This window comes from Scyliorhinus canicula, chromosome 3 (assembly GCF_902713615.1).
Source record: "Scyliorhinus canicula chromosome 3, sScyCan1.1, whole genome shotgun sequence".
NCBI classification, from domain to species: domain Eukaryota; kingdom Metazoa; phylum Chordata; class Chondrichthyes; order Carcharhiniformes; family Scyliorhinidae; genus Scyliorhinus; species Scyliorhinus canicula.
The window spans coordinates 226,064,464-226,089,988 of NC_052148.1; the positions used below are offsets into that span (position 1 = coordinate 226,064,464).

The window sequence follows — 25,525 nt, forward strand, 5'->3', positions numbered from 1 at the left end:
GAGGAGGCTGGTCCTGTATTCTCTAGAGTTTAGGAGAACAAGTAGCAATCTCGTTGAAGTATACAAAATTCTTCGAGTTCAACAAGGTGGATGCAGGACGGATGTTTCACTGGTTGGGTAGTCTAGACCCAGGGAATACAGTCTAAGAGGTAGGCCATTTAGAACCAAAATGAAAAGGAATTTCTTCAGTCGGAGGTGCTAAATGTTTAAAATTCTCTGCCCCAGAGGATGGTGGAGGTTCAGACATTAAGTTGTGTTCAATTTGATAAGATTCCTAGATACCAGTGACCTTCAGGGGTCATGGGGATAGTGTGTGAAGATGATGTTGCAGTACAAGATCAGCCATGATCTAGTTAAAGTGCAGAGCAGGCTTGAGGTGCTGTGTGGCTTACTCCTGTCCTTGTGTTCCTAAATAGTGAATGGGATCCCACCTTCCTACTATATGAAGTTATGTTGTCCAAATTCAGGTACTCTTTTGAATACTTGTAGTGATTCCACTCTTGCTGCACTCCATATTTATGTACCTCATTCCTTCAATGCCTTGAATGAGATTGGCAAGAAAGGTAATGAAAAGGTCCCTGTGGGACACACTTGTGGTGGTTGGTTCTCCTACATAACCGTTGCCTATCTGGAGAATGCAATAGAATCCTTATGCTGCCCACCAAACAGACGGTACTCTTTTATTTAGTAATCTATTATGTAGCACCTTGTCAAAGTCTAGGATACTGTCAGGTGGACTGTCTGGATTCACCTGCATAATAGCTTGCTCAAAATATTTCACCACGCTATGGAGAACCAATTTTTTTTTATTCAAGACGCAATACCGAAAACTTCTAGTAGCCCTCCCATTTAAAAAAAATACAAACCTCAAGTTTTTGTATATGAAAATCCATGAATAAAAAGGCAGTGTTAGCATGGCTCTATATATAAATTAGGAGCAGGCATAGGCCCCCTGGAGCCTGTTCCACCATTTGATAAGGTCATGAGTCATGACTGATATATGGCAGGAACCCTACTGTCAACTCCTCATGCCTTTGACTCCCTTGTCAATCATGAATCTTATCAAACTCTGCTTTAAAAGATATTCAATGATCTAGCCTCCGCTGCTCTCTGGACAAGAGAATTCCACAGACCAACAAACCTCAGAAAAAATATTCTCTCCATCTTAAATGGAAGCCCCTTATTTTTGAACTGTGTCCATGTTCTAGCCACTCACAGGAGGGTAAACATCCTCTTGGCTTCCATCCTGTCACATCTCAGAACATAAGTTTCAAATAGTGCTTGATAGTCCTGGGTGTATTACTGAGAAAACAGACATGCTGTCAAAGACCATGTTCACACATGCACCTTTTTCAACAGAACCTAAGTTCAGGGCAGCCTTCCCCTGGTTTATTCTCCATGCAATGCTTTGACCAATCAGTTTTTCTTTTATAACTTTGGAGTACCCAATTCATTTTTTACAATTAAGGGGCAATTTAGCTTGTCCAATCCACGTCTTTGGGATGTGGGGATGAAACCCACACAAACATGGGGAGAATGCTCAAACTCCACACGGACAGTGACCCAGAGCCAGGATCAAACCTGGGACCTCGGTGCCATGAGGTAGCAGTGCTAACCACTGTGCCACCGTGCTGCCCTAGACCAATAGAGCAATAGAATATTCCAATGCAGTACAGGCCCTTCGGCCCTCAATGTTGCGCCGACCTGTGAAAGCCCATCTACACTATTCATTAACATCCATATGTTTATCCAATGACCATTTAAATGCTCTTAATGTTGGTGAGTCCACTACTGTTGCAGGCAGGGCATTCCACGCCCTTACTACTCTCTGAGTAAAGAACTTACCTCTGACATCTGTCCTGTATCTATCTCCCCTCAATTTAAAGCTATGTCGGGCAGCACGGTGGCTCAGTGGTTAGCATTGCAGTCTCACGGCGCTGAGGTCCCAGGTTCGATTCCAGCTCTGGGTCACTGTCTGTGTGGAGTTTGCACATTCTCCCCGTGTTTGCGTGGGTTTCGCCCCCACAACACACAGATGTGCAAGGTAGGTGGATTGAACATGCTAAATTACCCCTTAAATTGGTAAAAAATGAATTGGGTACTCTAAATTTATAAAACAAAACAACAACAAAAAAGAAGAAAAATTTAAAACTATGTCCCCTCGTGCTAGCCATCACCATCCGAGGAAAAAGGTTCTCACTGTCCACCCTATCTAATCCTCTGATCATCTTGTATACCTCTATTAAGTCACCTCTTAACCTTCTTCTCTAGTCCCTCAGCCTTTCCTCATAAGATCTTCCCTCCATACCAGGCAAACTACTGGTAAATCTCCTCTGCACCCTTTCCAATGCTTCCACATCCTTCCTATAATGTGGCGACCAGAACTGCACGCAATACTCCAAATGCGGCCACACCAGAGTTTTGTACAGCTGCAACATGACATCATGGCTCCGAAACTCAGTCCCTCTACCAATAAAAGCTAACACACCGTACGCCTTCTTAACAACCCTATCAACCCGGGTGGCAACTTTCAGGGATCTATGTACATGGACACCGAGATCTCTCTGCTCATCCACACTACTAAGAATTTTACCATTAGCCCAATACTCTGTATTCCTGTTACTCCTTACAAAATGAATCACCTCACACTTTTCTGCATTAAACTCCATTTGCCACTTCTCAGCCCACTTCTGCATCTTATCTATGTCCCTTTGTAACCTGCAACATCCTTCCGCACAGTCACCGACCAATCAGAGTTGACCTCGGTTTGAATTTAAATAAAAGTTTGGAGTTACTTTCTCGCTGGTACATTCTCCATGGCAATGACTCTACCAAGTCCACTTGCTAGCTAATCTGCATTCTTAATAATAATCTTTATTGTCACACGTAGGCTTAAATTAACACTGCAATGAGGTTTGTGTAAAAAGCCCCTAGTCGCCACATTCCAGTGCCTGTTCGAGTACACGGCAGAATTCGGAATGTCCAGATGACTAACAGCACGTCTTTCGGGACTTGTGGGAGGAAACCAGAGTACCCGGAGGAAACCCACGCAGACACAGGAACGTGCAGATTCCGCGCAGACTGTGACCAACGTCGGGAATCAATCCTGGGACCTCGGCACTGTGACGCAACAGTGCTAACCACTGTGTTACCGTTCCACCCATTCTTCTCGAGCAGGATAAGTTGTTCTTCCTTTTAGAAATGGTCCTCTTGCAAATCTGTCCTGATGAGTGCAAGATGAACACCTTCTACAGCTTGTCGCTTTTCTCAGCAATGATATGTTTTAATCAGATCTGTGTTAATCAGATCATCTCACTACTTTTTTTGAATATTTTTAATAAAGATAATTTCATTTATAACAAACCGTGTACAATGTCAACATGAAAAAGGGATGTTACAGAGTGCAATATTAAAAAGGGGGGAAAAAAAAGAAGCCTCACTTTTCTGAACTCCCAACAGATACAAGCCCGACCTGTTGAATCTTTCCTTGTAAGATAGCCCCATCATCCCAGGAATCAGTCACGTGAACATTCTCTGAACTGCTAATGCAATTATATCCTTAAGTTAGAGGTTGGGGCAGCACGGTGGCACAGTGGTTAGCATTGCTGCCTACGGCGCTGAGGACCTGGGTTCGAATCCCGGCCCTGGGTCACTGTCCGCGTGGAGATTGCACATTCTCCCCGTGTCTGTGTGGGTTTCACCCCCACAACCCAAAGATGTGCAGGGTAGGCAGATTGGCCACACTAAATTGCCCCTTAATTGGAAAAAATAATTGGGTACTCTTAAAAAAAATTGTTTTTTTAAATAAATAAATAAATAAAAAAGCATACACTACTCCAGATGTGGCATCACCAGCAAGCACACTGATCAACTGTGGCAAAATTTCTCTACTTCTATATTCCATTTCCCTTGCAGCAGAAGCTAATATTCCATTTATCTTCCTAATCTCTTGCTGTATTTGCACAATAATTTTCTGATTCGTGTGCAAGGACATCCATCTGTACCCCAGAGTTCAGTAATTTTTCTCCATTTGAACAATATGTTGCTTCTCTATTCTCCTGCCAAAGTGGGCAAGTTCACATTTTCCTACATATACTCCCATCAGCCAATTTTTTGCAGACTCACCTAACCTATCTATATCCCTTTGCAGACTCCTGATGTGGACTTCACAACTTGCTTTCCTACCTATCTTTGTGTCATCAGCAAATTTCGTAGTCATACCTTCTTGAGGGTTCTAGGCCTTTTCTCATTAGAACGGAGAAGGATGAGGGGAGACTTGATAGAGGTTCCTAAAATGATCAGGCAGATAGATAGAGTAGATAGTCAGAGACTTTTTCCCCGGGTAGAACAAACCATTGCAAGGGGACATAAATTTAAGGTGAATGGTGGAAGATATAGGGGGGGATGTCAGCGGTAGGTTCTTTACCCAGAGAGTAGTGGGGGCATGGAATGCACTGCCTGTGGAAGTAGTTGAGTCGGAAACATTAGGGACCTTCAAGCGGCTATTGGATAGGTACATGGATTACGGTGGAATGATGGGGTGTGGATTATTTTGTTCTTAATCTCGGACAAAAGGTCGGCACAACATCATGGGCCGAAAGGCCTGTTCTGTGCTGTATTTTCTATGTTCTATGTTCAGTCCCTTCACCAAGTCGTTTATCTAAATTCTGAAAATTTGAGGCCCCAGCACAGATTCGTGTGACACTCCATTCTTCGCACTTTGCCAACCCCAAAATGACCCACTTTTGCCTACTTTTTTCTGTTTGGATAACCAATCCTAGATCCATGCTACTATGTTAATCCCTACATTGAGCTCTTGTTTTGCAAAGTAACCTTTTGATGTGGCACCATGTCAAATGCCTTCTGGAAATTTAAGTACACCACATCCACCGGTCCCCCCCCCCCCCCCCCCTTTACCATGTTGCTTATTACTTTCTCAAAGAGCTCCAATAAATAAATTAATCAAACATGACATCACAAGGCTATGCCCCTTTATTTTTCTAAAACAATAAAGACCTTCAGTGGGATGTAAAATAAAAGGACATTTCATATAATTAAAACATCGATTGAAACGCATAACTGTTTACAAGAGAGACATTAATGCAAAGTGCTGGATATTGAAACAATGGCTGCTCGAGACAGACCCACAGACCCTTTGGAAATAACACAACATATCAAATATAACAGGCCAGGGTACTGCCATTGCAGAGAGATTGCAAGTGACCCAGCTAGTGTCAAGGTTGTTTTCAGCAGAGGAAACCGACTGAAAAGCCATGTTCTCTTCCCCTTCTCACTTTTTTCCAAAAAATGAATGTGTCAAGAAGTCAACAGTCAGAAACCTACCAGCAAAACAAGATCTTGGAATAATGACAACATCTTCCACATCTGACTGCATCCAAGAAACCAGTTAACCTGAATCAGCCACAATGTTTAAGGCCCATGCCACAAAGGAAGTCAAAGGGCACTTAAGCGCATATTCTTTTAATTCTCATTTCTGATACCTGTTGTGAGACGGCACGATTTTATTATTTTTCTCTGGTTCAGTGGTTAATAAGTTTTATCTTTAACTTTCGAAAACCTTGTTTAATTGAGTCCTTATTGCACACTGCATGAATAGTTAAATACATTTTGATTTGGAAATGACACATCTTCGTGAAAAAGAAACTTGAACTTTTGTTGTGACCAACTGAGGAGGTGGAATAGAGGGAAGCTAGTTCGCACCTTCACACCTGGTCACAGTACGATTTAGAATAGTCCATCGAGTCCACACCGACCTCCTAAAGAGCACCCCACCCGGGTTCACTCCCCTGCCCTATCCCTGTAACCTCGCCTAACCTTTGGACACAATTTAGCATGGCCAATCCACCTAACCTGCACATCTTTGGACTGTGGGTGGAAACGGGAGCACCGAAGGAAATCCTCACAGACACGAGGAAGAAAGTACAAACTCCACACAGGTCACCCAAGACCGAATTTGAACCCAGGTCTCTGGCACTATTGAGACACTCCTTTTTATAAATAAACTTTCCCTTTTACAAAACCATGTTGACTATGCCTGATCAAATCAAACTTTTCTCAGCATCTTGCTATAACCTATTTATTTTGAATTGTAGATTGCGAATAGAGTTCATTATAATTTTTATAAAGTTTCATCCAAATATTCAGAACTTTTGTTGAGCTTATCCAAAGACAAATGATTAGCCTGCAGTTTGGAGGGGAAAGTCAATGTTTTATTATTTCTCTCCCTTTAGGTAAGTCACTCATCACTGGCCATTCTGAAAAATTTTCACTATTTGAGACGAGAGGTGATCCCTGCTTTCACCTCAGCATTGTTCTATTTCTGGAAGTTTGTAATATATTGTCGCTGCATTGTTTTGTGGACTTTTATGTTCTGAAGAGGATATTGACAATGAAGATTAGACCAGGTTTCCATCTAATCCAACCTGGGGTATTTTGAATCTAGTTCCAGCATAAACCTAATACAAAGTAAATTTACCTCCTGCTCTGCACAAAGTGAGCCTTGTGTTTAAATCCAGAAGCACAGCCCATGGTGTATAAGTGTGAATTTCCCTAATTCTCAAACCAGCCAATCTTGTGATTGTACTGTCTGTTTAATGCCAATTTGCTGGTAACGATATACAAGTGTTAAATCAGTGAACATTCTGACTGTAACAAAGTTTAAGGATTGAGATTGTACAGAAAACTCAAAGTTGTTTTGATAGATAATCTATGTTCATTCCCTTCTGCCCGCCCAAAGGTTTTATGTTAAATATACTGGAGTGTACATCAGAAAACTTATGGATTTATAAACCAGCAACATACCATACATGAAAATCCTGAAGTTAATCTTTTGCATTGTTTTCTAGAAACGTTCAGATGGTCTGTCCAAGTTACAAGGAAAATGCAACCCCACAGGTAGCAGTGGTACCTGCACCCAAAATTCCTCTTCTGCCTACACTTTCAAAGAGCAATTGCCTAGGTATCAGGTAAGCAAATGAAATTTCTACCCAACACTATTGTCATTGTCACCATTGTCGTCTTCATCATAAGGCCTGCAGTAGTTAAAGGAGAAGGACACAACCACACTTGCAGTGCGACTCGTGATGTATGATATATGTGGCCCTGCTAGCATTGCCCAGAACATCTGTTTAGAATTACTGAATTTGTTTGGTTGTCAATGCCCAAGTTTTAAGCAGCCTTCAGAAATGGAAGTAAAAAGAGAATAGCAATTTGTTTGACTATTATCCTTAAATATTGAGAAATAAAGTCCAGATTTACTTTTCATTAAATATTTGCTAAACTTTTATGGTACTAATTTCCTTTTGAATAGCGACTGATTAAGAAAACACCTCCTCACTTGGTTACATCCACTGGCAAAAACAAATAATGGGAGTTTCTTCACTCCTGATTTGGGCTTCATTTGAGCCGAAAGCAATATTACAGAAAACTTATTTCTGCTGCATTTTCTAACCCACATGAGTGATGTACAGTAATGTTCACGGTGGGGGCTTTTGTTTTCAGTATTCTCGTCCTGCTTCTGATGTCAACATGCTTGGGGAAATGATGTTCGGCTCTGTTGCAATGAGTTACAAGGGATCTACATTGAAAATACATCATATCCGGTAAGAAACATACTTGAAAGGCATTCTGATATGCTGCATTTACAATAATGGAGCACTGCATTCAGTCAAATTAAATTGATTTAATTATTTTTGAGATATTAAGATGGTTACAAAACTGTTCGCTGGAAATGGTGCACTATATTTTGGTAGCATGCTGCAAATTAATAAAGGTGGTCGATTCCTTGGTCACATCAGTGTGAGTGTTTCTGATAATTTGATTTAATATATTGATTGTTGAAGATTCTTCAGTAAACTACAAATTGTGGAGTGGTGAACATTATAGCTGAAAAGTGATTTGTTTTTAATGCTGTTAATTTCTGGCAGACCGTATTATCGATGACATTTCAGTGACGGAAATGTGTTTTTTTTCTCCCTTTTCAGCTCGCCCCCTCAGCTGATGATCACTAAGGTTTTCTCTGCCAGAATGGGCAGTACTGGCGGAAGTTCAAATATGTAAGGTTCTACTACTTGTGACTCTACTTTAAATAAAGTACAAGGGTTTTTTTCTTTTTAAAAAAAACATAGTTTTCCTGAATATATGGTTGATTGCAAACTTTCTTTCTCGTATATTAGCACAACGCGTATATGTTCAAACATCGAAGCTTTGTGAATCACTTTGTAATTTTAAGAATAAAAATTTAGCATGGTATGCATGTGCTCGGAATTTCTTTTTCTCACCTTAGGCCCTTACACCCACAGACATCTTTGTGTCATCCACAAATGCGCAAACTACTACATTGATGTCTTCATCTATCATTGATAAAAATTAAGAACTGCAAACCTAACTCCAATTCCTGAGGACTCCCCTACAATTCATTACCTTCTATGGAAATGCAATAATTCCTTTTCCAATCTAATATCTGCACTCATTCCTCGGGTCGCCACCTTATCTAGTCGTCTCTTTGAACCACCTTGTCAAATGAGTTTTGAAAACCAAGATACACAGTATCAGCTTGGCTTCTACCTACCAGCTTATAACTTCAGCAAAAGATTTAATGGTTGAGTAAGACAGAATCTTCTTTCCAAAAGCCATGTTTACATGTTATACTTATCTCCCGTCCAGATTTTCTTATTCAGAGTCTCTACAATGATTCCATCATCCTCGGCTGATTTCTATAACTAATGCAAAATCAATGGACTTGTAATTTCCTACTATTGACTTACTGCCCATTTTAAAATATGGGTACTTTTTAGGCCTCTGTCCAATCTATGTGGACAATTATATACCTCAGTGTGTTATTGAAAGTATGGGAAACTGACTCGCTGAGCACGGCAACATCTGGTGACTGGTGCTCAGATCAGCTACCTGATTCATTCTGAGATCAGTAATTGTATCCAGAAGAACATCTGCATCTAATTTTGACCTTTCAATTATAGTATCAATCCTATGATTTATTGGTCCAGTCCTATCTTTGGTAGCAACAGCTGATGCAGTGTTGCCATTTAAAAGTCTGCTGCATCATGGTAGTACACTTGAATGTACCTGGAAAAATCCCCCAATAACCTTGAAATAGTCCATGATAGCACTCTTACTTCTAACATAAAGAAGATCTTGCTCTCGTTATCACATCTAACCCCTGAATTTTTCAGTGCCCTTACTTGTTGCTAAGATAGCCACGTGCATTGCCTTCAGGTGATTTTGAGATTAACTTTGTTCTCCTGAGTATTTTCCTTAGGCCTGTAAGTATTTTTGCTCAAGTCTAGTTTGTCTTTTTGATAAAATTTGTTTTATCACCTACTCTTGCAACTTGAGCCATACATGGCTTCCCTTTGCACAGAAATAGCAGGGGGATGGTTCTGGAGAGGGAATACATAGCCTTAGCAAGCAAAAGGATATGGCAGCATTAGAAGGCAGCTTTTTAAGTAAAGATGGCCAGTGCGACAGGAAGGGATCGTGTACACAAACATTTTTTTTAAAAGCAAGTAGGGCAGCATGGTGGCGCAGTGGTTAGCACTGTGACTATGGCACTGAGGACACTGGTTCGAATCCTGGCCCTGGGTCACTGTCCGTGTGGAGTTTGCACATTCTCCCCGTGTCTGCGTGGGTTTTACCCCCACAACCCAAAGATGTGCAGGGTAGGTGGAAATTGCCCCTTAATTGGAAAAAATTTATAATTGGGTACTCGTAACTTTTTTTTTAAAAGCAAGTACAGTCAAAGGGAGAAAAAATTGTATCACAAAATTAATGGCTCTTTACTTAAATTCACACTGTATTTGGTACAGAATAAATAAATTAATGGCACAAATTGAGGTTAATTGGTATAACTGGTCACTACAGAGACTTGGTTACAAGGAGATAAAAGCAGGAAACTAAATGTTCAGGCGTATGTGACTTTCCATAAGAAAAGGCAGGAAGGAAAGGATGGGGGGGGCGGGGGGGGGGGGGGGTAGCTTTGGTACAATAACAAGAAACTATCTTGGATCGGAAGGCGTAGATTCCATATGGGGGAAATAAGAAATTACAAGGGGATGAAGACACTTGTGGGAGTAGTCAATAGGTCCCCTAATAGCCATACGGTAGGAGAATAATTCAGGAGATAATGAGAGCATGTTTTTTTTTTTAATCAGTACGTTAATCATGGGTGACTTTAATTTTCATGTGGATTGGGAAAATCAAATTGGAAGAGGTAGCCATGAGGAAGAATTCCTAGTGTATTTGTAGATCCAAACACAGATCAGGCCGTTATAGATCTGGTAATGTATAATGAAGCAGATTTAATAAACAATCTCAAAGTAAAAGATCCCAAGGAAACAGTGACCATAACATGGTAGAACTTAGCATTCAGTTTGAGAGTGAGAAACTTATGTCCTAAGCATAAGATAAAAATGAATTGCTGTGGATGCTGGAATCCAAAACAAAAACAGAAAATACTGGACAATCTCAGCAGTTCTGACAGCATCTGTGGAGCGAGAAGGGAGTTCAGAGTCTGGTTAACTCTTTGTCGAAGCTGGAAAAAGGGTGAGATTTATACTATTGGGTGGGGGGGGCTAGTGAATGTGTTGAGCAGTGGGCTGGATAGAGGGCCAGCGATAGGTGGAGATTGACTAAGATGTCATGGACAAATAAAAATACAATAACTATAATCAGAAAAAAAGTACAAGGGGAAACTAATGGGGCTAAAGTCTGATAGTCTCCTGTCCCTGATAGGTTGCATCCTAGGGTACTTGAAGAAGTAGCTAGCAGTGATAGTGGATGCATTGGTAGCAGTCATCCATAAATTCTGGAAGGTCTCAGAAGATTGGAAAACTGCCAATCTAACACACATTTATTCAAAAAGGGGACAAGACAAAAAACAGCTAATTATAGGCCAGTTAACTGAACATTTGATATTGGGGAAAACGTTGGGGTCCATTATCCAGGATGTAATAGCAGGAAAACATAATATAATCAAGCAGATTCAGCATTGCTTCATGAACGGAAAATCGTGCCTGATAAATTTATTAAATTCTTTTGAGGTGGTAACGAGCAGGATAGATATGGTGAACCAGTAGATGAGATGTAATTGGTTTTTCAAAAGGCGGTCGATAAAGTACCACACAAAAGGCTACTTAATAAGATAAGAGCCCATGGTGTTGGATGTAGTATGTTAGCATGGATAGAGGATTACCTAACTAATACCTCTTCATTCACCTGAGGAAGGAGCAGTGCTCCGGAAGCTAGTGTTTGAAACAAACATGTTGGACTTTAACCTGGTATTGTAAGACTTCTTACTGTAACTAATAGAAGACCAATTTGGGATAAGAGAGGGCTTTTCACAGTAACTTCATTTGAAGCCTACTTGTGACAATAAGCAATTTTCATTTCATTCATTTTGGGGATAGCACTAGTAGAGTGCCACAGGGATCAATGCTGGGGCCACAATTATTTACAATATATGTTAATGACTTGAACAAAAAATGCATGTATGATTGCCAAGTTTGCAGATGAGTTGAGAAGGCAAGTAGTGAAGATGACACAGAATCTACAGATAGAAGCAGACATGTTAAGTGAGTGGGCATAAACTTGGCAGTTGGAATATAATTGATGAAAATGTGAAATTATGCAGGTTTGGTAGGAAGAATAAAGGAGTTGAATATTATTTAAATAGAGGAGGACTGCAGAGAGCTGCAGCACAGAGGGATTTGGGTCCTCTTGCATAAATTATAAAAAGCTAGTCCTGCAAGTTCAGGTAATAGGGTAGGCAAATAGAATGTTGGTCTTTATTTCAAAGGGAATGGAGTATAAAAATAAGCAAATCTTGTTAAAACTAGACAAGGGACTAGTTAGACTACACCTGGAATATTGTGAACAGTTCACAGAATTACAGAATTGTTACGGCACAGAAGAAGGCCATCATGTCTGCACCAGCTCTCTACATGAGCATTATGGCTTACTGCCATTCCCTGCCTTTTTCCTGTACCTCTGAACATTGTTTCTACAGTAGTCCCCCTTTATAACGCGGGTGTTGGGGTCCAAGACAGCCACCCACGTTGTATCCGAGCCGCGGATATCCATGATGGGGGTTTTAAATTTATTTAAAAATCTATGCTAGCGCTTCCCATTGTGAGTCTACGGGGGGCGGGGGGAGAGGTCAGACCCCCGTAGACTCACAATGGGAAGCTCTAGCATAGATTTTTAAATAAATTTAAAACCCCCATCGTGGATCCAATTAAAATTTCAGCGGCCGGCTCACTTTGATCCGGAGAAGGAAGCTGCTCACTCACTGAAATCAGCCGGCCGCTGAAATTGACACTGCCCGCTGCTCTCTCCCTCCAACCCAACTTTTAAGTTTTAATGTTTCTGATTGGAGGGAGAGAGCAGCCGGCAGTGTCAATTTCTTTTTTTTTCCTCCGGCTTGCCCCCTCTCCCCCCACACCCTCCGGTCCGCCCCCTCTCCCCCCACATCCTCCAACTAGACCCCTCTCCCCCCCACACCCTCCGGCTCGCCCCCTCCCCCCCAACACCCTCCGGCTCGCCCCCTCTCCCCCCACACCCTCCGGTTCGCCCCCTCTCCCCCCACACCCTCCGGCTCGCTCCCTCTCCCCCACACCCTCCTGCTCTCCCCCACAGCGTCCAGCTCGCCCCCTCTCCCCCCACACCTTCCGGCTCGCTCCCTCTCCCCCACACCCCCTCTCCCCCACAGCGTCCAGCTCGCCCCCTGTCCCCCACACCCTCCGGCTCGCCCCCTCCCCCCCTCTCCTCCCCCGTCCCCCAACACCCGCAGGGCCCCCCTCTCTCCCCCAACACCCGCAGGGCCCTCCTCTCTCCTCCAACACCCGCAGGTCCACCCTCTCTCCCCCACACCCACAGGGGGGTCTCACCCACACCCACAGGGGGGTCTCCCCCACACCCCGCCCACACCCCGCTCCCCCCCCAACACCCCCCCCCCCCCCCAACACCCGCAGGGCCCTCCTCTCTCCCCCAACACCCGCAGGACCACCCTCTCTCCCCCACACCCCCCAGGGGGGTCTCCCCCACACCCGCCCCCTCCTCTCCCCCCCAACACCCGCCCCCCCACACCCGCACCCCCCTCAACACCCGCCCCCCCCTTACACCCGCCCCCCCCTCTACACCCGCCCCCCCCTCTACACCCGCCCCCCCACCTCTAACACCCGCCCCCCCCCTCTACAAACCCGCCCCCCCCCTCTACAACCCCCCCCCCCTCTACAACCCGCCCCCCCTCTACAACCCGCCCCCCCCCCAACACCCGCCCCCCACCCCCTCTTCTCCCCCCCCCAACACCCGCCCCCCCTCGGCAGTGTCAATTTCAGCGGCCGGCTGATTGTTTCAGTGAGGGAGCAGCTTCCCTCTCCGGATCAAAGTGAGCCAGCCGCTGAAATTGACACTGCCGGCTGCTCTCTCCCTCCAATCCAACTTTTAAGTTTTAATGTTTCTGATTGGAGGGAGAGAGCAGCCGGCAGTGTCAATTTCAGCGGCCGGCTCACTTTGATCCAGAGAGGGAAGCTGCTCTCACTGAAATAATCAGCCGGCCGCTGACATTGACACAACTGACAGTTGGGGTCCATAAGCCCCCCCCGCGGTATATCGCGAACCGCGGTAGTGCGGAGCGCGGTATAACGGGGGACTACTGTATTCAAATAATTACTTAATGCCCCCTTGACTGTCTCAATCGAACCTGCCTCCACCACACTTCCAGACAGTGCATCGCAGACCCACACCACTCGTTTGTAAAGTTTTTCTCACATCACAGTGCTTCTTTTGCAAATCACCGTAAATCTGTGCTCTTTTTTGTCATTGATCCTTATTTGAAGGGGAACAGTTTCTCCTTATCTACTCTGTCCAGTCCCCTCATGATTTTGAACATCTCGATCAAATCTCCTTTGTCATCTCTCCAAGGAGAAAAGTCTCAACATCTCCAATCTATCCTCATAACTGACGTTTCTCATCCCTGGAACCATTCTTATAAACCTCTTCTGCACTGTCTCCAATGTATTCACATCCTTATAGTGTGGCACCTAGAACTGTACACAATATTCCAGCTGAGGTCTAACTAGTGTCTTGTATGAGCTAACCATAACCTCCTTGCTCTTGTACTCTATGCCCTCCTAATAAAGCCCAGGATACTATATGCTTTATTAACTACTCTCGCCACATGTCCTGCTACCTTTAATGACATTTGCGCATTTATACTTTGGTCCCTCTGCTCCTCCACCCCATTAAGAATTTTCCCCTTTTTTTTAATATTGTCTCTCCATGTTCTTCCTGCCAAAATGCATCACACTGCTCTGCATTGAACTTTATCTGCCACCTATCTTCCCACTCCACAAATATGTCTCTGTCCTTTTGAACTTGTATACTTTCCTCTTCAGTTTACCATACTTCCAAGTTTTTTAAATCATCTGCAAACTTTGAAACTGTTCCCAGGACACCAAGATCTAGATATGAATATATAGCAGCAAAAGCAAGAGTCCTAATACCAACTCCTGGGGAACACCACTACAAACCTTCCCCCAATCTGAAAAATATTAATTGACCATTACTCTGTTTCCTATTATTCAGCCAATTTCATATCCATGTTGCTACTGTCCCTTTTATTCCATGAGCTATAAATGTTCTCAAGTCTGATGTGGCACTGTGTCGCATGCCTTCTGAAAGTCCACGAGGACCACATCAACAGCATTACCCTCATGGACCCTTTCTGTTACCTTAAAAAAAAACATCAGTTAGTTGAGCACGATTTCCTCTTTAGAAATCCATTTTGTTACTTCGTTAGCAACCCACATTTTTCCATATGACTGCTAATTTTGTCCCAAGTGATTGATTGTTTCTAGAAACTTGCACACTACTGATGTTTAACTGACTGGCCTGTAATTGCTGGGGTTATCTAACAACCTTTTTAAAATTCCGGTGTAACATTTGCAATTCTCCAGTCCTATGGCATCTCCCCCGAGTCTAAAGACTGGAGGATTATGCCCAGCGCCCGCTGCAATTTCCTTTCTCACTTCCTTCAATATCCTTGGATGCACCTCATCCACTCCAGGTTCCTTGTCAACTTTCAATACCTTTCAGTCAATCTATTCAACGCTTGCTCCTTATCAATTTTGAACCCTTCTGAGAAAGAATTTCCTTGACTGTCACTATGGCCTGAGTAGCATCTACCTCCTTGGAAAGACTGAGGCAAAGTATTCATTTAATACATCAACCACGCCCCCTGCCTCCCATGTGTGAATCTTCTTTTAGAACTCATCAACCCTACATCTTTTTTACCACCTTTTTACTACTTGTATGCCTATAGCAGGCTTTGGGATTCCCTTTTATGTTGACTGTCAGTCTATTTTCATAATCCCTGTTGCTTCTCTCATGTGCTTTTTCACCTCTCTGAACCTATATTCCTCTTGTTTCTCACATCTGCCATAAGCACACCTTTCCTTTATTTTAATTTCCCCCTCCTTTTTCATCCAGGGTGCTCTGGATTTGTTTACCCTACCTCTCCCTTTTAAAGGAATATACCTTGACTGCGTCTGACCCATTTCTGTTTCGAAGGTAAGCCCTCTCGTCTCAGTCTAACCAGCCCAGCTCCGTTCTTGCCCCATTGAAGTCGGCTCTCCCTAAGTTAATTATTTTGATTTTGGGTTGCCTATTTTCCATTTCTATCATCATCCTAAACCTTACAATACAATGATCACTGTGACTTAAATGTCCCCTGACTGGCACTTGATCTACCTGGCTCACCTCGTTTCCAAGAACCAGATCCAACAGTGAATCCTTTCTTAGTGGACTGGACACATGCTGTAGAATTTTTGCCCCTCTTTGACCTTTACACTACCACCGTCTCAGTCTACATTCAGGCAATTGAAGTCCACCATTGGAACTCTTCTATAATGTTTGCATCTCTCATCTTTTTCACCACTTTTAATCTATAGAATACACTGAGCAATATAATTGCACCCTTTTTATTTCTTGGCTCCAGCCAAATTAATTCTGTCCTTGAATCCTCTGGGATATCTTTCTTCAGCACTGTAATGCTCTGCTTAACCAATACTGCCTCCCCTCCCCCTTTCCCTTCATTTCCTGAGCCACATCTCTGTTATCGCCACAACATCATATTGCCACATGCAATCTGCACCTGTAACTCACCAATCATATTTGCCATATTTCGTCCATTCATATACGTGCACAATAACCCTGATCTCAACAACATTACTTTTTCCCTTACTCCAACTTCACTTATTAACTGACTGTATACTAGCGCTTTCTGTCCTACCCGGTATTTTGTGCATCCTGGTATTCCTCTATTATTTCCTCTGGTTCCCACACCCCTGCCGAGTCACCCTGCAAGGAACTCAATCCCAGCTCTGTTCAGATGCAACCTGTCCAGCTTGTACTAGTGCCATCTGCCCCAGAGCATGTCCCAGGAATCTAAATTCCTCCCTCCTGAACTTTATTTCCAGCCACTAATTTACCTGCTTTACCCTTTTCTTTTTCTGTACTCACTTTCATGTGGTGCTTTGAAATCCTGCTTGCTAATCTTCTGCCTAGCTCCCTAAATTCTGATTCCAGGATCCCATCCCCTCCCTCCCCCTTCCTGCTCGAGTCATTGATACCAACGTGGACCATGACCTCTGGCACCAGGGAGGCAACATACCATCCTGGAGTTATATCTATGGTCACAGAAGTGCCTATCTGTTCCCCTCTCTAATGAATCCCCTATTACTGTTGCTCTTCCCCCCTCCTTCCTTCACTCCTGTACAGCCGAGCCACTCTTAGCACGAACCTGGCTGATTGAATTTCTCCTGAGGAACCAGCACACTTGCCAGCTTCCAAAACAGAAAATCGATTTCTGAGCAGGCCCCCCACGAACCTTCTGCATCAACTGTCTAGTTCCCTTGGACTGCCTGGTGGTCGCCCATCCCCTCTCTGCCTCCAGGTCTTTAAGTTGCTGCGTGACCACCTCTCTGAACAAGCTGCCCATGTAGCTCTCGGCCTCACTGCGCCACAGTGCCTGCAGCTATTGCTCGAGTCTGAAACCCGGCGTTCCAGTTTCTGCAGCTGGCAATACTTCCTGCACATGTGATTGTCCAGGACACTGGTAGTATCCATGACTTTGTACATATCTCAGGACGTGCACTCCATGGCTGCTTGCCATGTCTTGACTTCTCTTGCGTTAACTCTCTTTTCGATTATTTGTATAACCTTACCGTGTAGGGTCTAACTTTCCCTTATTTCAGACGCTAGTTTTTCCACACACTTCCCCTCACACAGAGTACTTACTGGCCAACCCACTTACTGGTGTCCTGCGATGTCACGGTTGTATTTTTCTTATCCGCGGCTTCCTCACAACAGCTGAAATACTCGACAAATAACCAAGCAGGTTATTTACCACCTGTAGCAGGGCAAGACCACTTTCTGAAGATGAAAAAGTTAGAAAGCAAAGGAGCACCTCTTCCCCTCTGCACTGAATTTCCACTTTGCTCCAAATTCCCAAATATACTTAAACGGATTGTGTTTCACTCAAGTGATGACACTCCCAGTGCTTGAGTGCCCACTTGCTGACCATGCACTTGGGACTGTGCCTTTCTTAACTGGTTTGATCTCCTTATCTGAGGAAAGATGTATTGGCATTGGAGGCAGTCCAGGGAAGGTTCACTAGATTGATCCCGGGTATGGAGAGATTTTCTTATGTGGGACAGGTTGAGTAGGTTGGACCTGTGTGCTCATTGGGGTTTAGAAGAAAGAGAGGCAACCTTATTGAGAAATATAGGGTTCTCGGGGCTTGCTGAGAGGGCATAATCAAGAGTAAGGGATGACCCATATAAGACTGAAATCAGGAGAAATTTCTTCTCAAGAGGGTAGTAAATCTGTGGAATTCTGCAATGGGCTATTAAGGCTGGGTCATTGAGTATGTGTCTTGTAAAGTTCACCATAACCTTGGTGCAGACTCAATTGGCTCAATGGCCTCCTGCGCTGTAGGGATTTTATGATTTAAAAATCTGCCCATCACAGCACTGACCATTCTGGAGTTGAGGATCATCATATCCAATTAGCCACTGTCTAATAGATTGGAGGAGCAGACTCTGGGCCTGATGGCCTACATCTTCTGGTAACTTTAAAAACTTTCTGTATAATTTCAACATTGACAGTTTTACTGAGCAGGAATAACACCTGTATAACATCAGTCATCTTTAAATCACCGGCCATCTGGGTAGATCTGCAGTAAATTTTCAGTAACTTTGATTTGTCTGACCAAGTTTAAATATTACAATGTGGTCACTATTGCCAACCCAGAGATCTGATAACGGATCAAAATTAGGTGCAATATTCAATTCTGACTTATTTCCTTGCTTGCATGCAAGGAAACAATTGTGCATAGTATTTACAGATCCTTCACTTATCCTCATAGAATCATAGAATTTACAGTGCAGACGAAGGCCATTCGGCCCATCTAGTCTGCACTGGCCCTTGGAAAGAGCCCCCCACTTAAGCCCACACCTCCAACCCATCCCCATAACCCAGCGACCCCACCTAACCTTTTTGGACACTAAGGGCAATTTAACATGACCAGTTCACTTAATCTGCACATCTTTGGACTGAGAGAGGAAACCGGAGCACCCGGAGGAAACCCATGCAGACACAGGGAGAACGTGCAGACTCCGCATAGACAGTGACCCAAGTCGGGAATCGAACCTGGGACCCTGGAGCTGTGAAGCAACTGTGGTACCGAGCTGCCCTCCATGCTAGATGGATCACCATAGGATAATTGAATACCTAGAACATTAAAATTCCCTGATTGCACCATACATTTTTCATTTCAGTTACTTAAAATTTGTGGTCCGATTGCTTCACTGGGAATTGTTGTTACAGTTTGCTATAAAGCAAATATGGCTGACGATTTCAGCACAACAACATTTTAGCCTTTGCTGAATCAATTAGCATAACACTCAGTTCAAAACATTAATGTTGAACTATGCAATGGATAGTCTTAAGTTTGGCAACAATGCAATACTATTAATATTTCTAAGCCTATTCTGTCGGTAGAGAAGCTTCTAATCATATTCAAAATCTCACAAATGGTCAAAGATGAATCCTGCTCTTCAACAAAATGTTTCCATCTTGCCACTGTTTTAGTTACATCTCTGTGCTGATTATGGTATTGTGGTTGTATTTTCTATGAATCCTTCACAGTTGTCCCCAATTTGTAGACTTTTCTATTCCTTTGTAACTGTTATTGTGATTCTTATGTTTTGAATATTTTTGTGACTAAATTAAATTGTTATTCCTAATAAATCTCTTTGAGTTTTTATAAAGTTTACAAATTTTTTAAAACTCCCTTTCTTATAATCTAAGTGTGTACGAAACTCACCTGTCATTCTCCATTGATGCCTCAAATTTAGAATACTTTATTTTTCTTAAAAGTTGTCTTGGTGATCTTAAATGCATCAGCCACTAATAATAGATTCTATCCATCTCCAAGATAATTCCACATTTTAATTTTGTAAAAAAGCAATTCTAATTCGGTATAAATTGTGATTCAATCTTTCTGACCTATGTAGATCAGTTGCACATACAAGTATCATTCGGCGAATCTTTTTGATGAATAGCTAAACAAGTTTTGAAATATGCTTTTATCTGCTTTTCTACATAATCCTGATATGGATCAATGTTTTGCAGGCTGCAAGATAGTCTTGAATACATCAACCAAGAAAACATTACTGGAAAACCCTGCCCTGGTCAGAATGGTAACAACAACTCTCGTGCTGGCTGTAACCTGGGTAAGGGTGGATACAAGCATTTTAATTGCTACTATTGAAATTTTTGTGTGTAGTTATTATTGTAGTCACTTTTTTTTTTACCCCCACTATTAATATTAGGTCGTTTGCTGGTTTGTGGTAGCAAACTGCTACTGTGTCCCACTGACCCAGGCCCACTCCAACTCATCCGGAGTGCTTCTTTCTTTGCAGGTTTGTGTGGAATGCTGAGCACAGTGTGGACCACACAAAAGCACTTTGTTGTCCGTTTTGTTGTGATGTAAAGCAGAATACAAAGGCAGAAGGTTTTCAAATTGTTGCTTCAGTTTATAAATTTTGTTCCTAATGTGGTGATTGTTTTTCATGCACAGAAGATATTGCCAAGAATGACATGCATCTGTGAGCCTGTTCTAAATGATTGGCAAAACATCATCCTTTTTCATTTTTTAATTAATTCTGCCTATGTATTTATCAGCTATGCATACACAGTAGTTTAAGCTGGTGGATTGATTAATATTAATTTTCAGATTTTGCTTTTAAATAACAGTGCTCTGCTTCGCTGTGCATAACATTTAAATTTGCAATAATTGCTGTGTGACTAACCAATTCAACAAGTTGTATATTCTGCATCTTTAGGATAGGGGAGGGAACAAATTTGTATTCATCAATTGCACTGCTTACATTTGGGGAGCTTCACTTAATGCACTTAATTTGTAAAAGACTTGACACCGTTTTGAAAACTTCATAAACCCTGCATGTTGATTGCATTTTCTGTTGCTGGTTAAATTAATCAATTTGTTTAGTGAATTGTTGACTAATACAAACTTCTCCATAGAAGAAGGCCATTTGGTATATCATGTTTATGCTAGAGCAAGCACTATTTGGAGCAATCTATAATCCCATTTTCCTTGTATCTTTTACATATTCCCTCCAATTATTTATCAGATTCCGTCTCGTTCTGCTTGTTTCAATGGCTATCAGTGTTGTGTGCTTCATATTCTAGTAACTGGTAGATGCTACCAAAGCCATGGAGCCAGACATGGAAACTGTCCCTGGAAGGGTTCAAAAATGATGAGGAGGAAGTGTTGAATAGACTGTTGCTACTTAAAAGTTGAAAAGGCACCAGGGCCAATTGAGATCCATCCAAGGATATTGAAGGAAGTGAGAATGGAAATTGTCGGAGTGTTGTCCATAACCTTCCAGTCTTCTCTAGACTGTGGGTAGGTGCCAGAGGACTGGAGAATGGCAAATCTTATGCCCTTGTTCAAAAAAAGGTTGTAAGGATAACCCCAGCAATTGCAGACCAGTCAGTTTAACACACTGTTTGACAAGCTTCTAGAAACAATTCTTCAGGATAAAATTAGAAGTCGCATGGAGAAAAAAAAAAAGAGTTCCATGTTGTGTACATGAACTTTCAGAAGGCGTTCTATACAGTGCCACACAACAGACTTGTGAAAGTTATAGCTCCTGGAATAAAAGAGACAGTAGCAAAGATGATAAAAAATTGGCTGAATAAAAGCAAACAGTAATGATAAGTAGATATTTTTCAGGCGGGAGGCAGGTCAGTTGAGGTTTTATTGTTGGGACCCTTGTACTTCCTCACGTGTATTAATGATCTATATCTTGGAGCGGAAGGCACGGTTTGAATGTTTGCAGATGACACATAACTTGGCAATATTGTAAACTGTGAAGAGGACAGTGTAGAACTTCAAAAGAACATGGGGCAGGTTGATGGACTGGGCAGATAGGTGGCAGATGAAGTTCAATACGGAGAAGTGTGAGGTGATCATTTTTGTAGGAAGAACATGGAGAGACAATATAAAATGAAAGGTAAATTTTTGGAGGGGTGCAGAAGCAGAAGGACCTGGGTGTATATGTGTATAAGTGATTAAAGGTGACAGTGCAGGTGGAGAGAGCAGTTAACAAAACTTGTAGTAACCTGGGCTTTATTAATAGGGGCATAGGGCAAGGAGATTATTCTGAATTCATACAAGCCACCAGTTTACTTTAGCTGGAGTATTGTGTACAGTTATGGACACCACACTATAGGAAGGATGTGAATATATTGGAGAGTGTAAAAGAGGTCTACAAGAATGGTTCCAGGTGTGGGACACTTCAGTTGCTAGATTGAAGAGATTGGGACTGTTCTTTTGGAGAGAAGAAGACCAAGAGGAGATTTTATAGGGATGTTCAAAATCATGAGGGGGGCTGAATAAAGTAGATAGAGAGAAACTATTCCTGCTCATAAAAGGATCAAGAACAAGAGGGCACACACATTTTCACGCAGCGAGTGGTTGGGGTCTGAAATGCACTGTCTGGCTGGTTCAATCAAGACATTCAATAGGACATTAGATGATTATTTGAATAGAAATAATGTACAGGATTATGGGGAAAAGGCAGGAAATTGGTACCAAATTATGATGCTTGTTTGGAAAGCTGGTGCAAACATGATGGGTCAAATGGCCTCCTGCATTGTAACAATTCTGTGAACTGAAAATATTTCCTCAGATTGCTTCCTCCTTCAATAACTTGGAAGCAATCCTAATTTGCTGCCCAAATGAAAATAATCATCTCATTATTTTGAAACTATGAGTAATGTTACGTACTCCTATGGCCAAAGCTTTAAAAGCAATCTATTCCTTCACCCTGATATTCTTGGCTTCAGCAGCAGTCAGTTGTAGCATTTAAAAGTTGAGCATTTTTTGGCCTTCTCGGTTGCCCAGAAAGAGGTGATGAGCTCTCATTGGAGCACTGCAGTCTTTGGTGGAAGATCATCTCTACAATGTTGTCTGATAGGGATTTCCAAGATGTTGCCCCATTGACAATGAAGAGAGAAATCACACTTCTATTCATTTCAGGGCGGTGTGACTTCAAGGGTAATTTGAAGGTGACCATTTTCCCCATGACATTGCTGCTCATGTTCTTATAAGTGGTAGAGATCACGGGGAGTGAAAGGTTCAAATCGGATCAATATTTCCACTAAACAGCAGGCGTGCAAGGCGATGCTTCAGGCTGGGAAATTCCGCTCAGACCTTGATCCAAGTTAAATACTGTACGTGTGGGGGGAGGCATGTGGTGCAGTAGTTAGCACTGCTGCATCACAGCACCGAGGACCCGAGTTTGATTCCAGCCCCGGGTCACTGTCCATGTGGGGTTTGCACATTCTTCCCGTGTCTGCGTGGGTCTCAGTCCCACAACCCAAAGTTGTGCAGGGTAGATGGAATGGCCATGCTAAATTGCCCCTTTATTGGAGAGAAATACAGTATTGCACATGGAGTAGTGATGCAGGAAAAATTAGGTATTGCACATTTTACAAAACTGCCTCTGCACAAGGAAAAACATTTGCAGGGAATATTGATTGTCATTCTGCACATTTTAATTAATCGAGTGTCGTGGGGAAGTGCTATTGAACATGGATATTGAAATAAACTTGGTAAGTTAAAGTGTAGATCCTGCATACAGCAGCCTTGCCATGGCATGAAGGGTGGGGATCTCAGATCCAGTGGCCAGCATATCAGAAAAGTAAACTGCTCTGTTCTGAATGGTGAGCTTGTTAGATGCTGTTGTGGCTATACCCTTCCAGGTGAGCATCACTCCTGATGATCCCTCTAGATGATGGAGAGGTTTTCGGAGGTCAAGGGGAGCCAATTGACAGTGTACCCCCCTCTCTGTCCTTTTATTTGTAACCACGTCTGGTGCAGTTCAGCTTCTAAACAGTGGTGTTCTCCAGAATGTTGGTCGTGAGGGACATAATGGTGGTGCTTCTGTTAAAGGTCTGAGGACAATGAATCCCTTGTCAGAGATGATCATTGTCTGATACTTAATTCAAATTTCAGCTGCTAATTTCACAACAAATCTGGATGTTATCCAAGGGCTACTAAAGACTGGGGTGGAAAGCTTTGTTATTGAACAAATTGAATGGGACAGAATGCTATAGAATTTTCAGCAAACCATTCTACCTTGACTTTACAGAAGGAAAGTTATGGGCTAAAATACTTGATGGTAGATTAACTGATAAAGCGTCCCTGAGGAACACCTGCAGTCACTTTGAAACTGTGATGCCTGGTCTTTGACAACTGTAACGTTTTCTTTTAAGTTGGGTCTTTAACCACGAGAGAGACTTTTTGTTTGATTTCTCCTGACTTCAGTTTTACTAGGGCCCCTTAGAGCCATAATTAGTTGGATGCTGCTATAATATTCAGGGCAACCATTCTGTTGGATTCAGTCTTTGCATTTATTTGATTTTAATATTATTATTCAAATAGGACATACTTAACAGCATACAAACAATCATTCAATTACAAAATAAATACAATGCAATCCTCCTAATTTGAGATTTTGTTTTCTTTATTTCTATTAAAGCTTTGCCTTCTTCCCTCCCCACTTTTCCCACCTCCCCTTCTCCCCCTCCCGTTACCCACTGGTAACAAACAGATTTGTAAATAGAGACAAAAACAGCTTCCATCTCATCCAGAACCCCCCATCTGAGCCACAAAGGACAAAACTTAATTTTCTCAAGTTTAAGGAATTCCACATTATCCCCCAACCATGTTGATCCCTTTGGTGGATCTACTGACTTCCATTCTAATAAAATTCTCCTCTCGGCGATCAACATGGCAAAAGCTACAACATCTGCTCCTTTCTCTTCTGTTAGTCCTGGTACTGTTATGGTATCTATTTTGCTTTACCTGGAAAACTCTGATGCGTAGCATTGAATAAAGAAAAGCTTTGTTAACGAACAAAACTATAAATTTATTACACTACTAACTAAGATCCATTCACATTCCTAAAGTAGAAGGTTTCTATATTAAACTATGCTATCTCTAACTACAGACTTCTCATATACAACTGCTCCTAGGCCTGGCACTCTTCCAGCTGCCTTCTAACTCCTAACTCTCAAGATTCCCCAAAGTCACATGAGAGAGATATATATATATATATATATATATATATATTTATATTTATATATATATATATTATTTATATATATTTATATATATTTATATATATTTATATATATTTGTGTATATTTGTGTATATTTGTGTATATTTGTGTATATTTATATATATTTGTGTATATTTGTGTATATTTGTGTATATTTATATATATATTTGTGTATATATATATATATGTGTGTGTATATATATGTATATATACATATATATACATGTGTGTGTGTGTATATATATGTATATATACATATATATACATGTGTGTGTGTGTGTGTGTATATATATATATATATATGTGTGTGTATATATATGTATATATACATATATATACATGTGACTTCTGTAGTTCCCTCTAGTGGTAAGAAGCATTATCATTAACTTGTTAACTCTTTACATCCCAGTCAATATACATATCATTACACTTACGACACCCCAAAAATTGAGGTCCTGGTAATATTTCCACCTCCATAATTTTTGATAGTGTTTTAAATACAGAGACCCAGAACCCCATTAATCAGGACATGACCAGAACATGTGGACATGGTTAACTGGTCCTTCTTTCCACCTCTCACATTTATCTTCTGCCTCTGGAGAACCTGCTTATTCGATTGTGTGTCATATGGGCATTGTGAATTAGTCTTTGCATTTATGTCTGGTGCTGTGTTCTGCCAGAGCTTGAACTAAGAGCAGTGAGTAGGTTAATGGCAATTGAGTGTTATTGTTGACGTTATTAATGATTCCTTCATTTCCTTGATTGGCTAGAG

General features: G+C 42.0%; 1 protein-coding gene across 4 annotated transcripts in view; it reads left to right on the forward strand.

Annotated features, from left to right (window-relative positions):
• Positions 1 to 25,525, forward strand: part of LOC119963329 (folliculin-interacting protein 2-like) — a 120,867-nt gene that overhangs the window by 50,737 nt on the left and 44,605 nt on the right. For 3 of the 4 annotated variants that reach the window (XM_038792308.1, XM_038792309.1, XM_038792311.1), the window contains 5 exons: positions 6,867 to 6,986; positions 7,522 to 7,622; positions 8,004 to 8,075; positions 19,732 to 19,832; positions 19,932 to 20,021. In XM_038792308.1, coding sequence (XP_038648236.1) covers positions 6,867 to 6,986; positions 7,522 to 7,622; positions 8,004 to 8,075; positions 19,732 to 19,832; positions 19,932 to 20,021 — 484 coding nt within the window. The remainder of the gene's footprint in view (positions 1 to 6,866; positions 6,987 to 7,521; positions 7,623 to 8,003; positions 8,076 to 19,731; positions 19,833 to 19,931; positions 20,022 to 25,525) is intronic. The other variant, XM_038792310.1, reaches the window with a different exon arrangement.